This window comes from Salmo trutta, chromosome 1, assembly GCF_901001165.1.
Source record: "Salmo trutta chromosome 1, fSalTru1.1, whole genome shotgun sequence".
Classification (NCBI taxonomy): Eukaryota; Metazoa; Chordata; class Actinopteri; order Salmoniformes; family Salmonidae; genus Salmo; species Salmo trutta.
In genome coordinates, this window is record NC_042957.1 from 68,534,277 (window position 1) to 68,557,523 (window position 23,247).

At 44.8% G+C, this 23,247-nt stretch overlaps 1 protein-coding gene across 6 annotated transcripts in view; it reads right to left on the reverse strand.

Moving 5' to 3' along the window:
* Window positions 1-447: 447 nt before the first annotated feature.
* LOC115206256 (SUN domain-containing protein 1) overlaps window positions 448-23,247 on the reverse strand; it is a 46,200-nt gene continuing 23,400 nt past the window's right edge. For 3 of the 6 annotated variants that reach the window (XM_029773041.1, XM_029773014.1, XM_029773006.1), the window contains 22 exons: window positions 19,708-19,896; window positions 18,947-19,206; window positions 18,389-18,415; window positions 17,828-18,145; window positions 17,231-17,365; window positions 16,519-16,650; window positions 13,877-13,960; window positions 11,750-11,866; window positions 10,758-10,889; window positions 10,548-10,641; window positions 9,869-9,927; window positions 9,271-9,455; window positions 8,802-9,074; window positions 8,133-8,225; window positions 7,477-7,547; window positions 6,839-6,983; window positions 6,288-6,596; window positions 5,700-5,784; window positions 3,864-3,979; window positions 3,301-3,468; window positions 2,513-2,605; window positions 448-2,319 (listed from right to left, as the gene is read on the reverse strand). In XM_029773041.1, coding sequence (XP_029628901.1) covers window positions 2,203-2,319; window positions 2,513-2,605; window positions 3,301-3,468; window positions 3,864-3,979; window positions 5,700-5,784; window positions 6,288-6,596; window positions 6,839-6,983; window positions 7,477-7,547; window positions 8,133-8,225; window positions 8,802-9,074; window positions 9,271-9,455; window positions 9,869-9,927; window positions 10,548-10,641; window positions 10,758-10,889; window positions 11,750-11,866; window positions 13,877-13,960; window positions 16,519-16,650; window positions 17,231-17,365; window positions 17,828-18,145; window positions 18,389-18,415; window positions 18,947-19,206; window positions 19,708-19,823 — 3,129 coding nt within the window. In that variant the 5' untranslated portion in view covers window positions 19,824-19,896 and the 3' untranslated portion in view covers window positions 448-2,202. The remainder of the gene's footprint in view (window positions 2,320-2,512; window positions 2,606-3,300; window positions 3,469-3,863; window positions 3,980-5,699; window positions 5,785-6,287; window positions 6,597-6,838; window positions 6,984-7,476; window positions 7,548-8,132; window positions 8,226-8,801; window positions 9,075-9,270; window positions 9,456-9,868; window positions 9,928-10,547; window positions 10,642-10,757; window positions 10,890-11,749; window positions 11,867-13,876; window positions 13,961-16,518; window positions 16,651-17,230; window positions 17,366-17,827; window positions 18,146-18,388; window positions 18,416-18,946; window positions 19,207-19,707; window positions 19,897-23,247) is intronic. The other 3 variants (XM_029773024.1, XM_029773033.1, XM_029773049.1) reach the window with 3 other exon arrangements.

The window sequence follows — 23,247 nt, forward strand, 5'->3', positions numbered from 1 at the left end:
CTGGGTCACCAGGTGTGTGCAATTAATGATAAGGTAGAACAGAAAACAGCAGGCTCTGGACCTCATAGGGTGAGTTAAGTACCTCTGCCCTATAGTGATCTCTTATTCTAAGGGCATTCACCATCTAGCAGGGGTGTCAAACTCATTCCATGGAGGGCCTACTGTCTGCAGGTTTTGTTTATTCCTTTCAATTAAGCCCTAGACAACCAAGTGAGGGGAGTTCTTTAGTAATTAGTAAGCTTAACTCATCAATCAAGTATAAGGGAGGAGCGAAAAACTGCAGACAGTCAGCCCTCCATGGGATGAGTTTGACACCTGTAATCTATTGGTACATTTACACTCATCCTCTCCCTGCTGCCATTCCAAAACTACAATCCCCCCAGATGTGACCCCAAATAATGCAGTCACCACCACTTTTCACCCAGATGTGACCACAACTAAAGCAGCTTTTAAATAAAAAAACAATAGTCTTTATTAGGTAAAATATCACATGCATCAAAAGCTCTCAATGTAATTCTTTAGGAATATATTCTAAATGCGGTTAAGCTACCTCAGGATGACAGCAATGACAAAACTAAAAAAACAAACATTTAAAAACAAATGAAAAACAAATCTGTACTGTCCCAAGATGTTTCCAAAATGCACTGAAAAGCTTTTTGATAAAAATACATTGCAGTCCTATCTTGCAGAAACGAATTATCTTAAAAATAAATAGGATCATGAAATCATTTTTTTGTACATTTAGACTTTCTGGTCCACACAAAACTAATTTATAGCTACCCCATCTAGTTTTTTCCACAAATTGTGAGGACTTGTGCAACACACATTTCATTTACAGGCATCATTTGTCATTATTCTCAACTAAAAATGGTAGAAGTCAAACATAATTACAGTTACAATGGGTAATAAAAATTTAAGAAATATTGACAAGGTGTACCCTTTTTTCATAAAGCAACACTGATAAAATCGAATTCTTAAAAAGGACCAACTATTAACAATGAAATATACAGATTACATTCCTGCAGGGAGTAGAAGGGATTATGTGCTATCTGGGATTCTTGGGATGGCCCTACCCTAAACCCTAACCTCTATCCTATCCTAACCTTAACCATACCCCTTACCTAACCCTAACCTGAACTTCAATGGGGTGATGTCCGGAGTAGAAGCTCTAGTAGAAGACGTTATAATGACTGTGCAAGGAGCAGCAAAACCATTGGCTCGCTGCACTAGAAGAAGCCAAACCATACCATTCGCTGTCAGTCTCACTCTCCTTAACACTCCAGTCTGGACTCCACAGAGCTTCAGGACCAAATCTTAACTTGAGATACACACGTATCAAGTCATTAAAAGTCTGTCCATGTGTGTAACATTTTCTATAGGAGAGATAGAGCTTAGTTTTGATGGCTGTGTGGATGCATAAAATCATGGCGAACGGTAGTGTTGTTGAGTCCAAAGAACGGTAGCAGTCCTGTCTGTGTCTTGCAAGTGTCCACTGACCACATTAGCTGGCCCTGCAGACTGACCAACCAACAGCAGCAGAGAGAAGTAGCTTTGTATCAAGAGAAGAGAGGCCTATACAGTGTCATGTAGGCACAGTGTGTGTGAGGCCTATATAAACGTCCTTTAGGCCCAGTTCTGTGGCTTTGATCCAGTTAAGTGGCTTTGATCCTGAAATTCCATCAGAATCTGCGAGGGGTCTCCAAAGAAACACCCAATTCAAAATAAAACCTGATTAAAACGCCAACCAAATCAGACAGGATGTGTAAGGAAATAAAAAAAGATGTGTGTAGTCCGTTTCCATCTGGAGGTCAGACTCCTGTGGTTGTGTGAGCGCGGCAGAGGAAAACGCTCCTCCAAAAACCAAAGGGTTTTGACCTGGAGGGCTAATTCAGTGCAAGAGCAGGTTTAAAGTGGAGGGACTGGGACCGAGCTTCTTCCACCTTCACTCTTCTCTTTCACATTCCCTAACATTTCATTACAGTTCATTCTTTCATAATTTCAGTACTGAGTAAAACAAAACCCCCCTTGGACACATTCTAGCATAAATCAAACACCCATCCCCACACTTCTGAAATCACTCGTTTATATAAGTCTCGGTTTTCCCAGCCCCCTCCATTTAGAAAAATATGTCCAGTACTATATACAGATAGGATGATATGCATTTCACCGCTGACTGGCAGTTCAAATGGCCGCCATCCTCCCTCACTGGATGCGAGGTTCTCCGTGGACTCTGAAGCGGTAGAGGCAGGTGTACTCGGGGTGACCCCAGTTGGTCAGCACCCGCACCTCGATGATCTGGAAGGCCCTTTCGTTCTTCTCCTGGATGGAAGGAAGAGACATAGTAAGGAATCTCAAAGTATCAGATTTTGTTTAAAAAGATTTTTGACAAAGTAAAAAAGAGCCAGAGGTCAGTGGTTGTATATAGTATGCAGGATGGTGAGAGGTTTTTTGTGTGTGTTTGTTGGCGCATGCACATGAGTGTGTATAAATTGATGTCCTTTCTTGTGTTTACCATGACAGGGAAGTTCTGCATTGAGTCTCCATCCTCCTGGTAGGTGTATTGACCCAACAGCTTCCCCTCCTCCTGATACTCATCATCCAGACCCTGAAAACACACAGAAACCAGTCAGTGATGTCTGGCAGGAGATTGAGGCTGAGACCATAGATCGCACATGACCAACAGAAGGCACTCCATGTCGTTGCTGATATTGCCAGTAGGTAGGTATGCGTCTTATGTAGACAGTGTAGTTGCTGATAATTCCAGTACGTGTGTGTGTCTTACGTAGACAGTGTAGTTGCTGATACTTCCAGTACGTGTGTGTGTGTTAAGTAGACAGTGTAGTTGCTGGTATTGCCAGTTCGCGTGTGTGTGTGTGTCTTACATAGACAGTGTCGTTGCTGATATTGCCAGTACGTGTGTGTGTCTTAAGTAGACAGTGTAGTTGCTGATATTGCCAGTATGCGTGTGTGTGTGTGTGTGTGTGTATATAAGTGTGTGTGTCTTACATAGACAGTGTAGTTGCTGATTTTGCCAGTACGTGTATGTGTCTTACGTAGACAGTGTAGTTTCTGATATTGTCAGTACGTGTGTGTGAGTCTTATGTAGACAGTGAAGTTGCTGATTTTGCCAGTACGTGTGTGTGTGTCTTACATAGACAGTGTAGTTGCTGATTTTGCCAGTACGTGTGTGTGTGTGAGAGTTACATAGACAGTGAAGATGCTGATTTTGCCAGTATGTGTGTGTGTCTTACGTAGACAGTGTAGTTGCTGATATTGTAAGTACGTGTGTGTGAGTCTTACATAGACAGTGAAGTTGCGCGGGGCGCTGGTGATGTTGCCGGTAGGGGACAGGGCCTTGGGGATGTGCTCCAGACAGAAGGCTGTGGGGAGGATCCTCAGGGACAACCGGATGACCAGGTAACCATGAGAACCTTTAAACGCCCAGCAGTTCCCTGGATACATATCAGGCTGAGGGAAGGAAGGAGAGTTGGAGAAAGGACGATGGGCAGAGGGAGGAAGAGTAGTAAGACATGTTAGAGTCACTGATAAACGTCTTCTAATCAGTCTCCACAAGATAATCCCTGTCCTGTTAACATTTACAAGACTAATGATGTAATTGTTGAAATCATTTTCAACATTTACCATTATCTACAAATAAAAACACTGATAAAGAGGAAACAATGTCCCCTGGTGGTGTTGAACACGACAGCTTCTTTCTGGTATAACTTTATTGAATCAGTGTCTTCTAAGCAGCTCAGCAGCTATTCCTGGATTGCAGCTATTGTTGGAATGTGTTTTTATTTGTACACTGCGTTTGTGACCGGAACAATAAAGCTTCTGAACGTTTGAATTGGAGAGCTCACCTGGATGGCGACGCGGGGTGACTGGGAGAAGTACCAGAGGGGCACGCTGAACAGACTCATGAGGGCCGTCTTTGTCTCGTACGTCTCCGAGCAGCGCGTGCTTAGGATGCTACCGCCTGACCACACAGACACATGACCACGTTACATCATTACCACAGTTCAACCACAATAGATTCCTTTCTATTTCTACGCAGGAAGACCACATTGGAAATACATGTCTTAAGGTTTATGACTTATCTTCTGGGAATAAGTGGATCTTTATTTAATCAACCAATCAATGAATGAATCAATCAAGGAATGAAAGAATGGGAGCAAGAAAGACATTCTTATTCAATCTTAGGTCAAAATGCATATATGAGTCAGAAATCCTAATGCCTGAACCACAACCCTGTGGTGAGGAAACTGTATTGAAAAGCCATCTGACCATACACAGGGATAATGCAATGAAACACACAACACACAATAACATGATTCCATACTAACACACATATCAAAATAGAATCCACACAGACAAACATCCCAGACCACTCAGTTCATCTGACCACTAATCTAATGGATCCCCCTGTGCCTGTCCAATCCACACAGGCCATTAGTATGACAACAGGCTTATTGTCCATGGAGACAGACTAGCTGAGCTTTGGCCTCTAAAGCCCTACTACCCTCTTCACTACTGTTATACCAGTACCATTCATACTGAAATGGCACACTATTCCCTTAGTACACTACTTTTGACCTGGCACCCTATTCCCTTTATAGTGCACTACTTTTGTCCTGGTCAAAAGTAGGACACCATAGGCACCCTATTCCCTTCATAGTTGGGCACTATATAGGGAATTGGGTGCCATTTGGGACGAACCCTCGGTGCTGGCTGCTGTATAGTTATGTAACACTAGGCTAACGGCTAGGATAATCCTTCCATTATAAACCACCATCATGGAGCTGGCTCTAACCCACAGGATGGTTCTGACCAACAGGGTAGTTCTGTTCATGGACATGTCAACAGGCTGGCTCGAACCCACAGGTTGGTTCTGTTCATGGACATGTCAACAGGCTGGCTCTTAACCCACAGAGTGGTTCTGTTCATGGACCTGTCAACAGGCTGGCTCTAACCCACAGAGTGGTTCTGTTCATGGACCTGTCAACAGGCTGACTCTAACCCACAGAGTGGTACTGTTCATGGACCTGTCAACAGGCTGGCTCTAACCCACAGGGTGGTTCTGAACCACAGGGTGGTTCTGTTCATGGACCTGTCAACAGGCTGGCTCTAACCCACAGAGTGGTTCTGTTCATGGACCTGTCAACAGGCTGGCTCTAACCCACAGAGTGGTTCTGTTCATGGACCTGTCAACAGGCTGGCTCTAACCCACAGAGTGGTTCTGTTCATGGACCTGTCAACAGGCTGGCTCTAACCCACAGAGTGGTTCTGTTCATGGACCTGTCAACAGGCTGGCTCTAACCCACAGAGTGGTTCTGTTCATGGACCTGTCAACAGGCTGGCTCTAACCCACAGAGTGGTTCTGTTCATGGACCTGTCAACAGGCTGGCTCTAACCCACAGAGTGGTTCTGTTCATGGACCTGTCAACAGGCTGGCTCTTAATCCACAGAGTGGTTCTGTTCATGGACCTGTCAACAGGCTGGCTCTAACCCACAGAGTGGTTCTGTTCATGGACCTGTCAACAGGCTGGCTCTAACCCACAGAGTGGTTCTGTTCATAGACATGTCAACAGGCTGGCTCTAACCCATAGGGTAGTTCTATTCGTGGACATATCAACAGGCTGGCTCTAACCCACAGAGTGGTTCTGTTCATGTAAACAGAGTGAGAGGTCTGTCTTTACCTCCAGACTCCAGGGCGTAGTCCACTAGGCCCGTCCTATCCTGGGAGTAGAGTTTCAGGGCATTCTGGACGATCAGCTGCACTTGCTAGGGGAGAGAGAGGCAGGGATGGAGGGTTAGGATGTGTGTATGGTTGGATACCTTTTGCAGAGACTCTGCCATGCACCTCCACACACAATGACGCCTAGTCTCATTGACAATCATGACCACTTAAAGTAACAGTCATCATATAGTGAAAGTACATCATATAGGAAGGAGGTGGTTTCCAAGACCCAAATTAAACCTACTTCTGATCCACTATTCACAAAGCATCTCAGAGTAGTAGTGCTAAATGATCCAAGATCAGTTTAGCCTTTTAGATCATAATGCATAAGGTTATACGGTCAGATCCTAGATCACCACTCCTACCCTGAGACACTTTGTGGATGCGGGCCGTGAAGTCAAAAGCATGCTCTATGGAGAATCTGGGTCCAGGACACCGGTCCATCTTCATGAAATAAATGATGATAATGAAGCCATTCCTCTGATGACAGTGAGTAGCACTGGGTTAACGACAACAAAGAGTCACTATAGTGGAGTGTGTAGTCTACCTCCTCAGACAGTCCCCCGCCCACGGCGGTGTGTTGGGCACTCTGTGTAATAGCCTGGGTCTGGGTGGTGATGACTGCAGCCCTGGCCTCAGCCCTGCTCTGCTCCAGCTGCAGCGACACGTTCCTCAGGATGCTGAGCTCCAGGTTGGCCAGGAGGGCCTGCAGGTCGGCCCCGCTCACAAAGCGCAACGACAGCCACTGGAGGAGTCCCTTGGGGATGTCTGGTTCACCCTGGGGGGTCTGGTCGTCAGAGCCGTAGAACAGGGCCCGCAGCTCCCGCCTCACCTGGGCGGACACCTGGGTAGACACCTGGGAGGGAGAGGTGAGACAGAGGGAGAGGTGAGACAGATCATGTGTGAGGGGCTGTAACTGCAGAATACATATACCATCATGTAGAAGTTCAGTAACAGCACAGTACAGGCTGTCATTTGGAAGAATGCCATTATATTGCAAAAGTAATGTACAACTACTATAATAAAGACTGAGCTATATCAGCGCAAGGTACAGTAAACACTAAAAGCAGTAAACAGACAGTTGTCTCTCATACTCACCGTTTCCTGGATTGTGTTCAGTTGCTCACATTTCCCTTGACATCCCATCACCCCCTGCAGGTCGCCCCTGATCCGACCCAGCTCCTCCTCCAGCCTCTGCACCTCCGCCAGCAAAGCAGCATGGGCCTCCTGGTCCACACCCACACTGAGGCGGAGAAAAGAGAAAGTGAGAGAGATAAAGGGGGGGAGAGAGAGAGAGAGAAGTGTCTCTTTTACACTTGCTTAGGTTTGAAAAATTTCCAAAAAATCCCTAATTTTCCAGAAATCCTGTTTGGAAGATTCCCTGATGTCTGTCTTATTACCTCCTGATTCCAGGAATCTTCTAACCGGCATTTCTGGTAAACCAGTTTTGAGAAACTGACAAATTTTGCAACCCTTGACTTGGCTCCACACTTTAAAAAATATAAACGTTTGCATGCTGTAAAAACTAACTCCAATACACTGGCTCTATTGTTTGATCTAATAATGGACCACTTAGACCAATGTTTCAGTCATAAGACATTAAAACATTTTGGGGCAAATGAAGAGAACCAGTGTGCAAGAGTTTCTTTCCCCATGAAATAGAGTGCAGGTGTAAACCGTAGAAAAGTTCTGCACTATATCATCTATGGACGTTAAGCCAGTGACGGTGAACCTACCTGACAGGGACAGAGGCAGGGGGTGGTGTGGCTGTCTCCTCCTTCCGCTGTTCCCGTTTCTGTTGCACCGCCTGAAATACAACCTCATTAAAATGTACCGTACTGTAATATAAATTCATGGCCAATAAGCTACAATACAGCATGTGTTGATGTGAACACTTTCAGCACAGGCATTATATGTCATCACAATTAACCTAAAAGGACAGGGACATGCTGACTCCTGTGTATCAGATGACTAGACGTGTATGAGTGTGTGTCATACTGTATGTATTCAAACAAACTACCTGAGACGATGTATGTATGGACTGGTGCTTATTCAGATGAGCTGCCAGAACCGGTATGTTCCTGTTTGTGTTCCTATGGGTGGGTAATGTGATGCGTGGGTCTTGTATGTGTCAGTCAGTAATAAGCTTGTGAGACTGCACCTCAAGCTTAGCTGTTAGCCTGCTAAGATCTAGTGGTGTGTGTTCAGATGTGGAGGTAACGTATGCTCCTGGGTGGATTCATTTGATCTCACAGGGTTTCATTCATAGTCTGGTGTGTATTTCCCATAGACCATTTCCTCAGTCTCAACTGCCAGGACCTGTACGTTCCTGTATGTATTGGGAAATGTAGGTAATGGGGTATTGTGTGTATTTCTCAGAAATAGATGTTACCTCAGATTTAGTAGCGAGGACCTGCAGCAGCCTCTCCAGCTCAGCTAGCCGTGTCTCCTGACTCTGCTGCTGCTGAACCCTCTGCTCTTCAGTCTGCACAGGAGAGAGGGAGAGAAAGAGAGGGAGAGAGGAGAAAAAGTCACCCAGAAGTAAAGAGTAAGGAACTCAGTAATAAGGAATAGGTGGTCAGTATGGAATGCTTACGAAGCAAAACGCACTGAAATCTGACCCTACATAAAAACCACAAATCTGTACATAGTTATCAATTAAAATGTTGAAGCTCAACCCTCTGATCAGCCCTGCCACCAAGCCCCAACCCCATTCCTGCCACCAAGCCCCAACCCCATTCCTAACACCAAGTCCTAACCCCATTCCTGCCACCAAGCCCCAACCCCATTCCTGCCACCAAACTCCAACCCCATTCCTGCTACCAAACCCCAACCCCATTCCTGCCACCAAACCCCAACCCCATTCCTGCCACCAAACCCCAACCCCATTCCTGCCACCAAACCCCAACCCCATTCCTGCCACCAAACCCCAACCCCATTCCTGCCACCAAGTCCCAACCCCATTCCTAACACCAAGTCCCAACCCCATTCCTAACACCAAGTCCCAGTCCTATCAACATCTTTTGGTGTCCCTTTCCCCTCCCCTGACAGCCATCCCTACCTGTGCCCTGTGTGAGGCCTCCTGCTGCTCCAGCTCTCCTCTCAGCAGGGTGATCCTGTGCTCCAGCAAGCCAGAGACCCAGAGACCCAGGCTGTCCCTGTCCGTCTGGCTGTCCAGCTGCTCCCTCAGGAGGGTGTACTGGGCCAGGGTGTCCCCGTGATGCTGCTCCTGCCTCTGGTCCCCCTGCTGCACCCGCTCCCACAGCAGGGCCAGACCATGCTCCACCCGCTCCAGGCTCTCTGTGTCCACAGTGACTATGGGGGGAAGGACTGGCTGTAGAGGGAGATACGGGATAGACAGAAATAAAGGAGGGACACAGAAGTATAGTGAGAGGTTAGACAGAGAACAAGAAAGCTTGTTTTAGTCCAACATTCATGAGGCAGGTGTATTTCATGAAGTACCATATTCACACAATACAGACACAAATAGAGAGACTCCCTCAGGCTTCTCAGGCGAGCTCCTCTCTTACCTGTGCCTGTGGGCCGGGGGGTGCTGGGGTAGTCTGCTCCAGTGGTGTGGCGGGGGTGGGAACAAGGGCAGGGGTCAGGATAAACGATGAGAGGGTGAAGGGGGACACCACTCTGGAGCGCCACTCTGTCAGGTTTATGGCTGGAAGGTAGGAGAGGAAACTGGACGGACCCCAGAACCACAACCCTGAGAGGAGAGAGAAACAAGGAAATGAATCAACAGGAACTACAGTATGCAACAACCTGCCCGTCTTTACTATAAATGCAGTGAAAGCTTTATTGGTATAGCACCTGTTGTTTCTTAGGCTTCTATTGTTTACGTTTTTTTGTGTTTATGCATGAATTTGGGGATTTGATAGTAGCTTGTGGGTTTATGAATGCAAGTCAGTGCTTTTCTGTGTAGACTGTTAGTGTGTAAAAGTGTTGTTCCACAGTTGTTCCACAGAAGGGCTGGTTCTGTAGCTGTGTGCCCAGTAAGAGTGTCCTAGATCTGGGGCTGGATTTGGAGTAAGCTCTGGGGGGCTGGTTAACAGCTCTGGTGCTACACAGCTGACAGATCGGCGTATTTGTGTGTGAAGTAGGTTACGTCAGGTGACTCACACAGGAGTAGCAGGAGGGGAAGGAGGAAGAGGAGGAGCTTCCACATTCTGGGCAGGCACCTGAAAGACACACACAGAGCAGTGAGCAAAACACACCTGAGACATGCACACACACACCGTCAAACATAACCTGATCAGACACTGTAACCTTTTCTTCCTCAGATGAGAGAAATAATTGAATCAAAATGTAATATTTAAAAGTCTTGACTAAATAATTCAATCATCATATCTGTCATGTGCATCTATCTAATTGACAGAACCCATCTATCATGACCCTTTGTTATCATTATTTAATTTCATCTGAAGAAATGACAAATGCCTAAATATAACCAAAATATAATTCAATCTAATTAAGATTTATCGTGTTAGACAGAGCCTGCATAAGAACAGTCATAAATATTTATCAAACATGCACAATGATAACTGGGTCTCAGACACAAACAGGAAGGTACAATGTAAACTTGTCCAATGACAAAAACGTTTTACTACGGTTTGCCCCAGATATCTGAAATGTCTCTGCTGTCAATCACATCAATCAAAAGTTACAGCCACAGTTACATCTGCAACCTTTGATAACAAAGAACAATAGTAGGTCAATAAAAATCATCTACACATGGATCTTTCTGAGAACTACACTGGCAAAAGTCACATGAGTTGGATACAGTAACAGAGGCTCTCACCGGGTCAGGAAGAAGACGTTGAACAGAGACATGAGACACACCAGCTGGTACCAGCCTGTCCCCAGACACCACAACAACCGTCTGGCTGCTTTACCTGGGGGGGGGGGGGGTCGTTACTGTAACGTAGCGTGTATGATATAAGAAAGAGCAACTGATTAAACAACTAAATACTGATGATGAAGAGGATGGATGCAACACAGGGTAACTAACCTGGAGCTCCCAGGACTAGCCACAGCACTGACAGTAGTCTCTGAGCCACTGACCGTACTGCTGACCCCACTGCTGACCCCAGCGCCAGGCCTGACCTCACTACATAGTAACCTGGCTGGAGCAGACAGTAGCCTGGAAGGTCAGAACAAACACACAACGTTGGAGCTTTCATTAGAAAAGGGTCTTTGTATGAAACTTTATGCACTGCTATTTTGGCCAGGTCTCTCTTAAAAAATATATTTTTTTTTATCTCAATGAGATTAACCTGTTAAAATACAAGGTAAAAAAACTAAGAAATCATAGTGATTCAATTCAGTAAATAGAGTGCTAATGACATGGTAATAACAAATGCTGGGCATTAGGACAAGGCTTCAGTTCACAACTGATTTCAGATCAGCTCTCTGGAGTCTAGTCCTGACCTCAGCCACTATCAGCAGTGCAACAAAACAGGTCCTAGATCAGTAGTGGAAGGAAGGGAATTGTATTCCCCCACACACACAGTTTGTATATAATTTGCATTGATGTCAATGAGAGATTCCTATGAAAAGTCTATGTGCGCAAGTTTTATAAAGCAAGGGTCGTATTCATTAGGCACCAAACAGAATCAAACTGACTGAGTCAGGGAAGGACTACCTGAACGTCCAATAAGAAATGCTTGTTTTTGGTTTCTGTTGCAGAACGTTTAGCTATGGTTTGGACCAATCAATACAACTCTGATGTATGTGTATTAGGTCAGTAAGGAAGGAAGCCAGGGAGAGGAGGAAGGGGGTTAACCTGTATGTGTATTAGATCCGTAAGGAAGCCAGGAGGAGGAGGAAGGGGGTTAACCTGTATGTGTATTAGATCAGTAAGGAAGCCAGGGAGAGGAGGAAGGGGGTTAACCTGTATGTATATTCGATCAGTAAGGAAGCCAGGAGGAGGAGGAATGGGGTTAACCTGTATGTGTATTAGATCAGTAAGGAAGCCAGGGAGAGGAGGAAGGGGATTATAACCTGTGTAAGCTATAAGGGTCCACAGACCCCCCAGTAGACGGTGAGTTCTGGAGGTCTGTGTGTGACTGTGGACCAGTGTGTTGGTCCCCAGGTGCTGCTTCCCTTTACAGTCGTCACCTGAGAATGACCACATGACGGATGGATGGCAGACAAGGAGGAAAAGAAAACAAACAAATGAAAAATTAAATGCAATAAACATCAACGCAACTCAGAAGCAAAAAATGTATAGAACTTAACAAATCAGAAGTCAAATTAAAGTTCCAAATAATGTATGAAATGTAAAAGCATTCAAATAAAATGAATAGAATAAAAAGGAAAGTTTTCCATCTTCCTAGGTCAGAGGGTGGTTTAACCTTCCAGACTTGGAAATGTATCAACTCTCTACCCAAGGCTTTTACTCGTGACATATAGTTAAATACACTAAAGAGGAACAATGGGTACATATTGAAGATGCACATGCTCATCCCCAGAATCTTTTCATGTGTCTATTTTCAAAGGATGAAGCTAAGCACATTAACACGTCATAGTTAGAACACTAAAACAATATGGAAGAAAATGAAACTTCTTTTACCGAAACAACAAATATCGCTCCCTAGAAACACGACCTTATTGAATAATCCTTGGACAGCTTTTCAGAATTCATCGATAAACTGGCCCACTTGGAAAACGAAAGGCAAGAACAGTTGGAGCATAACTAACGAAATTACAGTTAACAAAAATGTACACTTAATCCAGTATAAAGTAATGTTTAGAATTTATTATACAAGAGAAATATTCTACAACACAACAGCGAAGTCATGTCTCAAGTGTAAAACTAATAATAACTCCATAATCCATACTTTCTGAGAATGCTACAAAGTTTGGAAGTTATGGGCGGAGCTAGAAAGTTGTCTATCAGAAGTATTACAACGTAAACGTACTTTTAATCCGTCTGTCTGCATATTTGTATACATGTCATGTGGGGGTGTAGTGAGATACCCAATGGGCTGGACGATTCTCTTCTCATCACTCATCTTGAAAAAACAGATACTAAAAACTTGGAAGTCGATCAATCCGCCATCATTGACACAATGGAAAAATCTAATGATGGGTAACTGAGAAAAACAAATTGGTACAATTTAAGACCAAGTTGCAAACAATAATTCAGGCACTAGGGATGGGAGTGTGAGCATGCAGGTCTGGGCAGATGAGATGTAGTCATTGTTTGTATGTCTGTACATTTTTGTTTATATGTATTAGTTTTTTTTGGAATGTAAAAAAATGAAGAAAAGTAAAATCCAATATTATAAAAACTACCAACCACAGAAAAAATGCTTCTGAATGAGTGAAATGTCCACAGCTGCAACACAGTTGACAGAGAACTGTGTGTCAATCTCTGGTTGCGTTCCAGGTTGTTTTTATTGCAATCAAAATGCGTAGTTGATCAAATCTTAGAACACAGGAACCACGTTAATATGAAAAAGCATTCTTCTGAGATGTACGCATGTGCAAGAAAGAAAGGCAACGTTCCAGGTTCTCTCTTTGGTAACACAGCCCATCCCTTCCTCCCTCCTCTCCAGATGTTTGGATTAGCAACTTCTGTGTCAAACAGGCCTTTGTTCTCTGTTTGACGTTTGTTCAACTGCATTGTCAGGATCGTATGTCATTCTGTCTGAATCTGACACCAGTGTAATTTAGGAAGACGTTAGATAAGACATCATGGAATATGGACTACAGGACTATATCTTCGCCCAGTTTCCTTGAAACAATCTTTAAAGTGAAGTGAAACATTCACAGAGATACATCTGATTGATCTTTATGGGTTTCGGTCTTTTCAAAAAAATCTTTAAAAAACTTCTCAGTGCTTGTATGGAAACACACAAACACCTGCTGTATCTGACTAGGGAGACCAGTAGCCAGAGTACAGTCACTGACTGGTGAAAGAGGTGTGACCGGCTGGCCACTGGCCCTAGTGGTTCACGTAACCCCTGTGCACTGATCTGGAAATAGGTCACGCATTGAATTAACTCTGGGTCAATCAGGGTGACAAAGTGGCCCCCTGGCACGTATAGAGCACTTGAGAGGGAATTTGTGTTTGTGTGTGCCCATGCACATGGGTGTGTGTGTGTGAGCGTGTTGACTACTTACACAACGAGCCATTCAAAAAGTGGGGGTGTCCGTCTCCCATCACGTGGTCTTTTACATTCATGCTCCCACAGTAACTGGAGTGAGCTGCAACACAACAAACTATTAATAATCATATTTACATACCAAACTTTTCATTCTGCAGGCGAGTGGCGACCAAGAGCGTGTGACGCGTTGTATATAACGACACACAAGAGAGGGTAAGAGGGAAATTTGCATGTCACCAAGGGAACCAACCAAAGTGGAAAGAAGACCATTTGTTTATGACGTAATCAAGTGGACTTGTATTAAACCGGAGATGGATACGGGACCAGAGACCCAGAGACACACAGACCCAGAGACACACAGACACACAGACACACAGACACACAGACACACAGACACACAGACACACAGACACACAGACACACAGACACACAGACACACAGACACACAGACACACAGACACACAGACACACAGACACACAGACACACAGACAGACAGACAGACAGACAGACAGACAGACAGACAGACAGACAGACAGACAGACAGACAGACAGACAGACAGACAGACAGACAGACAGACAGACAGACAGACAGGAGAATGGAGAGCAGGAGGAAACGGGTGAAGAGGGACTCTGAGACATAAAGATCTAGTCAGAATGTAGGAAAGAGGGGGGCTGGGAGAGAGGAGGATTCAGGTATGGAGTGTATGGGGAAAACAAAGATGAGCGAGATGCAGTGAGGTGGTACAGGAGTTCTGTCTCTGTCTCTATAAGAAGTATGGAGGACCGTTTCAGTGATGAGCATACAGTCGTGGCCAAAAGTTTTGAGAATGACACATTTTAATTTCCACAAAGTTTGCTGCTTCAGTGTCTTTAGATATTTTTGTCAGATGTTACTATGGAATACTGAAGTAAAATTACAAGCATTTCATAAGTGTCAAAGGCTTTTATTGACAATTACATGAAGTTGATGCAAAGAGTCATTATTTGCAGTGTTGACCCTTCTTTTTCAAGACCTCTGCAATCCACCCTGGCATGCTGTCAATTCATTTCTGGGCCACATCCTGAATGATGGCAGCTCATTCTTGCATAATCAATGCTTGGAGTTTGTCAAAATTTGTGGGTTTTTGTTTGTCCACCTGCCTCTTGAGGATTGACCACAATGCGATTAAGGTCTGGGGAGTTTCCTGGCCCATGGACCCAAAATATCAATGTTTTGTTCCCCGAGCCACTTAGTTATCACTTTTGCCTTATGGCAAGGTGCTCCATCATGCTGGAAAAGGCATTGATCGTCACCAAACTGTTCCTGGACGGTTGGGAGAAGTTGCTCTCAGAGGATGTGTTGGTACCATTCTTTATTCATGGCTGTGTTCTTAGGCAAAATTGTGAGTGAGCTCACTCCCTTGGCTGAGAAGCAACCCCACACATGATTGGTCTCAGGATGCTTTACTGTTGGCATGACACAGAACTGATGGTAGCGCTCACCTTGTCTTCTCAGGACAAGCTTTTTTCCGGATGCCCCAAACAATCGGAAAGGGGATTCATCAGAGAAAATGACTTTACCCCAGTCCTCAGCAGTCCAATCCCTGTACCTTTTTCAGAATATCAGTCTGTCCCTGATGTTTTTCCTGGAGAGAAGTGGCTTCTTTGCTGCCCTTCTTGACACCAGGCCATCCTCCAATAGTCTTCGCCTCACTGTGCATGCAGATGCACTCACACCTGCCTGCTGCCATTCCTGAGCAAGCTCTGTACTGGTGGTGCCCCGATCCCGCAGCTGAATCAACTTTAGGAGACGGTCTGGGCGCTTGCTGGACTTCCTTGGGCGCCCTGAAGCCTTCTTCACAACAATTGAACCGCTCTCCTTGAAGTTCTTGATGGGCCGATAAATGGTTGATTTAGGTGCAATGTTACTGGCAGCAATATCCTTGCCTGTGAAGCCCTTTTTATGCAAAGCAGGTAACCATGCTTGACAGAGGATGAACAATGATTCCAAGCACCACCCTCCTTTCGAAACTTCCAGTCTGTTATTCAAACTCAATCAGCATAACAGAGTGATCTCCGGCCTTGTCCTCTTCAACACTCACACCTGTGTTAACGAGAGAATCACTGACATGATGTCAGTTGGTCCTTTTGTGGCAGGGCTGAAATGCAGTGGAAATGTTTTGGGGGGATTTAGTTCATTTGCATGGCATAACATTCTGGAGTATATGCAAATTGCCATCATACAAACTGAGGCAGAAGACTATGTGAAAATTAATATTTGTGTCATTCTCAAAACTTTTGGCCACGACTATACAGAGGTAGATGGACAGAGCTGGAGAGAGAGGCTCTGAAGAGTGAAAGAGAGTTATCTGTGGTGAAACTACACAGTAGAAAACAGCATCTGTACATACTATGGAGAGAAGCATTCCTCTACATTATAATCCACCAAACCATTACTATACATGCACAGTTAACCTTATGCCCAGCCTTCACAGATACGTTTTCACAGACATAGAAATGCAAAGACCAAGAGCTTGAGAAAGAAAAGTCGTGTCGACGGACAGTGGAAATAGAGGGCTGAAAAAAAGAGGGTCACTGAGGTGGGGACTGGTCAGTGTTAATGATCGATGACCTTTGACCCATGCCTCCTGACCTCAGGTTGGCGGTGGGTCAGGTACCTTTGCCTTCGTAGCCGTTGGCCCTGTAGCCCATCATCCTGTGGAGAGTGGTCTGCTTAAAGAACCAAGAGACACGGGACGCGCTGGAGGAGACGGCACGTCTGGCCCTGTCTAAGAGGGACACCAGGACACCTAGTGACACAACCATACCACACATCAAAGGTCAGGTCAGACAATCTGTCTGTTAAACCCCCGTCCCAGCCCGGGACCAGATCAGTATTTTGCTTTATTTAGCTGACTACCCAGACTACTATAATTTTGTATTTTTGCTTCATTTAAACAACTCATCTGACTAATGTTAAGGCCCATACAGATCTGGGACCAGGCTATTCCATTTCCACCTCGAACGTCACAGATTTGAGGCTGGGAAGAGACAGGAGTGGAAATCCATTTGAATCTTACAAATACATATTTTTATAGCACTATTACGATTAACTCGGGTCCAGTCCCTTTAGATTATCAGGTTGAACAGCTTTGAATAAGTCAAACCATGAAAGACAGTAAAAAAAGAAAGAAAGAGAGATGGGTGGGAAGGGAAGTAGTATAATGGGGGAATTCAGTGAGGTAAAATTTGCAGATAGATATACAATGAATAGAGCTGATATGATTCCCAATTCTGCACCATATCTGTTCTACATAATGCATTTCTACGTGAACATTTTGTAAAGTTGTGCCCCTCTGAACAGACCCCAGTAGTAAGCATTTCGTATACCTTTGCCTGAGTGGCTCTTGGCTCTTGTGCCCAGCCACAGAACGTTCTGGTAGAGCAGTGTCATCATGGACACTATGGGGGCCAGGGCTCGTCTGCTGTAGTGGAAACACGTGTTAGAGACTGACACCAGGAGACCTAGACAGAGAAAGGACAGCAGGTTAGTTAACTTAGCCGGACATATAAAAGGTGGAGAAATGGGTCCTTCTAAGTGGAAACCCACGTAGCGTTAGCACTAACAAGCGAACAGAAAATCACACAAGAAATGGCTGGTTGAATAATAATTTTTACTTATTTTGGGCATTCTGGCCTTTTAAAGTGGTCTTCTAATGGGACTCAGAGATTTTATAAATTAAGGAAAGTGTGATATGCACAGATTTGTAAAACAGGAAGAAACTCCTGTTTACCTTTTTCCTAGGAGAGGAACACTGGGACATGTTCATTAGGGAATGCAACAGAAAGCGTTTTGCAATAGAAAATGAAATGAGCATCCAGGTTGTCCCTCCATGTTTCAGTCTGTTTTCTTCCGTTTGGTGCCTAATGAACACAACCCAGTTTCACTCCCCAGTCAGTTGTGTGCACACTAGGTAAGGTTCTCACCTGTCTTGCTCCTCTGACTCTTGACCGTGCAGTATAAACTGGAGGATGAGGCTGATGATGATGAGATGGCGTTAGCAGCTGCTGCAGCAGAGGCAGCCTGAGATGAGGAAGAGGATGAAAGGGCGGCGGCAGCTTCTGCAGCAGAGGCAGCCCGAGACGAGGAAGAGGAGGAGTATGTGGTGAGAGCTTCTTTCCTCTCAGAGTGTATGGAACAGTCTTTACAGGTGTAACCGTTGGCGACCATGGCGTGGCTGTGCGACACAGTGTTGACGCCGCCGTTCGCACCCGTTGAGCTGTGGTCCGTCCTTGAACTCCTCCCTGGGGGAAACACACACAAGAGGAACATTTTTAAGTACAACTCTGACTAGAAAACCATTTCTTCATTTATTTCTCATCAGTCCATTTATATGGTCTCAAAATATCATTATTTTGCACATCAGAGCTAGCCTTAAAGCAAGCCTGTGTTTACTTCCTGGAAAAGTGTTGTGATGATGCGTAATAAAAGATCACTACCCGGGTGAATGCTCACAAATATCATTAGAATGAATGGTGAAGTCTCACCTTTCAGATTGGTATCCTGATCTGAACCTAGACAGAATAAAGCATTATCAAATCATCCAAGCCAGCGGGAGATCATTGAATACTGATTCATTAATTGTATTGGGTCACATGGGTAATAACGCAGCTAATCTCTGTAAAACCACATCAAAAGGGATTAAATGGAGAGATTATACAAATCAGCCTGCCCCGTCTCTCCCCTGGTATTCCCACAAACCATTCATCAGTCCTGCCTTACATATCAGACAGACACACAAACAACAAACTGCAGTAATTAAAATTAGCATGCTAGCTAGTTAGCTTAAACTGCTACAGTAAAACCGCTAGTTTTACCACATATATTCTAATGAGGTTGACTGGTCCTAGACCTGTGCTTTAGCCATTGTATGACAGACTGTCTGACCATACCTGTCATGTTAAGCCAACGATAGTCGGAGGAGTTGGCTAATGCACATACCGTACAGGTCTGGGACCAGAATAGAGCTAATGTATCCTCTCTATCAAACGTAACCCTTCCTCTGATCGTATGACCCATGCCCTGCCCTTTCCTCTTGGACTGACCCCAGTAGCCGTCTGTGGTAGTAGTGGTGGTGGATCGCTGGCGGAGGCTGGACTGGTCCAGGATGGAGGATAGCAGGGAGGCATCGCTGGCAGTGGTGCAGCCCGTAGAGGGAGTGTTGGTAGTGGAGAAGGAGAGGGTCTTGCGTGGCGTCTGATTCAGGGACAGGTTCAGGGACCGGGACTGGTTCAGGGACAGGGACTGGTTCAGGGACCGGGAGCTGGAGGCAGACTGCTGCTGCTGCTTTCTGCTCCTTACCATCCTGAGAGACAGGAGAGAGATTATAGAAGTCAGTGTGTGCCTGTCTCTGTGTGTATCTGCCTCCAGCTGCCTCTGTGTGTATCTGCCTCTGTGTGTATCTGCCTCCAGCCGTCTCTGTGTGTACATGTTTAATGTTAATATAAGGCTAATGTTTCTAACTTTTGTGTCTGTATGAGTGCGTTTGTGTGTTTCCATTGACTCCCTTCCCCTGTGTAGTCTGACCGTGACTCTCTCTGACTGGACCCTGTGTAGTTTTACCGTGACTCTCTCCGACTGGACCCTGTGTAGTCTGACCGTGACTCTCTCTGACTGGACCATGTGTAGTCTTACCATGACTCTGTCCGAGTGGACCCTGTGTAGTCTGACCATGACTCTCTGACTGGACCCTGTGTAGTCTGACCATGACTCTCTGACTGGACCCTGTGTAGTCTGACCATGACTCTGACTGGACCCTGTGTAGTCTGACCGTGACTCTCTCTGACTGGACCCTGTGTAGACTTACCATGACTCTGTCCGACTGGACCCTCCGCTGCTGTGGTTCTGGGAGGAGAATTCAGCCAGGCTGTCGTTGCCATAGAGACCACCAGTGGTCTGCAGACGCAGGCTCCGCCGCGACATCCTGGGCGAGTTGAACACGGGAGCGATCTGATGCACCTTCTCAAACTCTAGGGCCACAGTCGAGTAGCTGGAGCTAAGGACAGAAGGATAGGGAAAGAGAGAGAGAGAAGAAAGAGAGCAGGAGAAAGAGATGAGAGGAAGAGAGGAGATGGCAAGAGAGTGGGATAGTGATATGGCAAAGAGAGGAAAGCGAGGACAGGGGAAGAGATGATAGTGTGATATAGCAAGGGAGAAAAAATGGCAAGAAAGATGAGGGATGGATAGATGGCAAGAAAGATGAGATGGCAAGAAAGAGAGGGATGATAGAAACAGAGGGATGATAGAAAGAGGGATGATAGAAAGAGGGATGATAGAAAGAGGGATGATAGAAACAGAGGGATGATAGAAACAGAGGGATGATAGAAACAGAGGGATGATAGAAACAGAGGGATGATAGAAACAGAGGGAGAGTGAAAAAAGGAGAGAAGTGTGGTGAATTTAGGTACTGTATGACTCAGTCACAGTGCCTGAGCTTCTTATCATTTGCTGTAGGCCTATCAGAGGCCTTGGTCTGAATCAGACCAGCACTTCTGTGGTTTCAGCTTACCTCAACATGAAATCAACAACCCTCTCCCTCTGAGTCAGTCAGGGCCAGTATTCATAACAGTTAACTTATTCATTATCACCTAAAAGGCTAAACTGATCCCAGATCAGCACTCCTACTCTAAGAGCTTTATTAATGAAGGCCCAGTGCTTAGTTAGCACAACATGATTAATACGGACATTCCCAACTTCCTCCCATCCATTGACTGTATCTTAGTCACACATATAAACTAGAGAGAGACACTTTGTTTTGTAAACAACAGCAACACAGCATTGGGACAGCTGTAGCAGCTCAGTAGGGAGAGAATGTTACCATAGGAACTGTTCCTGGAGCTGAACACTGGGCTCTCTGGAAATGACTCACCCAATAAACACGAGGAAAGAATACAAATGGAGAAAGAACAAGGACTGTATGTGAAAGAGGAGAGAGGCCCAGACAGATGGATAATGGAATGGATAAGGACACTGTATACCAGTCCCGTGTGGCATAGTTGGTAGAACATGGTGCTTGCAACACCAGGGTTGTGGGTTCATATCCCAAGGGGGACCAGTACAAAAATATATGTACCTTTTGGATAAGATCATATACAGTTGAAGTCGGAAGTTTACATACACCTAGGTTGGAGTCATTAAAACTCGTTTTTCAACCACTCTACAAATTTCTTGTTAACAAATTATAGTTTTGTCAAGTCGGTTAGGACATCTACTTTGTGCATGACACAAGTAATTTTTCCAACAATTGTTTACAGACAGATTATTTCACTTATAATTCACTGTATCACAATTTCAGTTGGTCAGAAGTTGACTGTGACTTTAAACAGCTTGGAAAATTCCAGAAAATTATGTCATTGCTTTAGAAGCTTCTGATAGGCTAATTGACATCATTTGAGGTGTACCTGTGGATGTATTTAAGGCCTACCTTCAAACTCAGTGCCTCTTTGCTTGACATCATGGGAAAATCAAAAGAAATCAGTTAAGACCTCAGAAAAAAAAGTTGTAGACCTCCACAAGTCTGGCTCATCCTTTGGAGCAGTTTCCAAACACCTGAAGGTACCACGTTCATCTGTACAAATAATAATATGCAAGTATAAACACCATGGGACCACGCAGTCGTCATACCGCTCAGGAAGGAGACGCGTTCTGTCTCCTAGAGATGAACGTACTTTGGTGTAAAAAGTGCAAATCAATCCCAGAACAACAGCAAAGGACCTTGTGAAGATGCTGGAGGAAACAGGTACAAAAGTATCTATATCCACAGTAAAACGAGTCCTATATCGACATAACCTGAAAGGCCGCTCAGCAAGGAAGAAGCCACTGCTCCAAAACCGCCATAAAAAAGCCAGACTATGGTTTGCAACTGCATATGGGGACAAAGATTGCACTTTTTGGAGAAATGTCCTCTGGTCTGATGAAACAAAAATAGAAACGTTTGGTCATAATGAGCATCGTTATGTTTGGAGGAAAAAGGGGGATGCTTGCAAGCCGAAGAACACCATCCCAACCGTGAAGCACGGGGGTGGCAGTATCATGTTGTGGGGGTGCTTTGCTGCATGAGGGACTGGTGCACTTCACAAAATAGATGGCATCATGAGGACGGAAAATTATGTGGATATATTGAAGCAACATCTCAAGACATCAGTCAGGAAGTTAAAGCTTGGTCACAAATGGGTCTTCCAAATGGACAATTAAACCCAAGCATACTTCCAAAGTTGTGGCAAAATGGCTTAAGGACAACAAAGTCAAGGTATTGGAGTGGCCATCACAAAACCCTGACCTCAATCCCATAGAAAATTTGTGGGCAGAACTGAAAAAGCGTGTGAGCAAGGATGCCTACAGACCTGACTCAGTTACACCAGCTCTGTCAGGGGTAATGGGCCAAAATTCACCCAACTTATTGTGGGAAGCTTGTGGAAGGCTACCCGAAATGTTTGACCCAAGTTAAACAATTGAGTGTATGTAAACTTCTGAAAAATGGGGAATGTGATGAAAGAAATAAAATGAAATTAATCACTCTTCTATTATTCTGACACTTCACATTCTTAAAATAAAAGTGGTGATCCTAACTGACCTAAGACAGGGAATTTTACTAGGATTAAGCAATTGTGAAAAACCGAGTTTAAATATATTTGGTTAAGGTGTATGTAAACTTCCAACTTCAACTGTAAATGTAAAATAATATAGCAGTTTGAGCCAGTAAGATGTGGAGTGGAGACGGAATGTAAATATTGTGAATATAGAATTGGACACTACTGCAGCAGTAGCTACAAACTCTCTCTTTGACTCACTCATACCAGACCACACCCCCTGGCTGAGTATGCAGGCAGGGCCAAGACCAATGCCAACATTCCATCATAGAACATCTAAATCATTATTGCCACATTGGCTCTTAGAAACAGATCCTTTCAGAGTATACTTGAGTCTTGTGTACACACACACACACACACACACACACACACACACACACACACACACACACACACACACACACAATCGTGATTTGATGTTAAACACACAGCAGTAGGGTAATATTATCCTACAGTAGGATGGGTCTCTTCTCCTTTGTACGTCAGTCGTCTAAATCCCCCTGACAGACAAGCAGGGCAGTTGAGGAGGAGAAAAGCATCTTAGCTGACTGACTGTGTTCAAGAACTTCCCTTCCTGTAATGGAGATGGGAGGCAGGAACAAAATGTAAGCACAAACACATGGTCTCATTCAATGTTGCAACCACAACAGTGAGAGTCCATAACACCAAGTTCTGAACAACAACATGTGGCAGCCATTTAAAACAATACAACACAGAAGGAAGAACAGGGGGTGGGTCCCACACACAGCCAGGCTGTT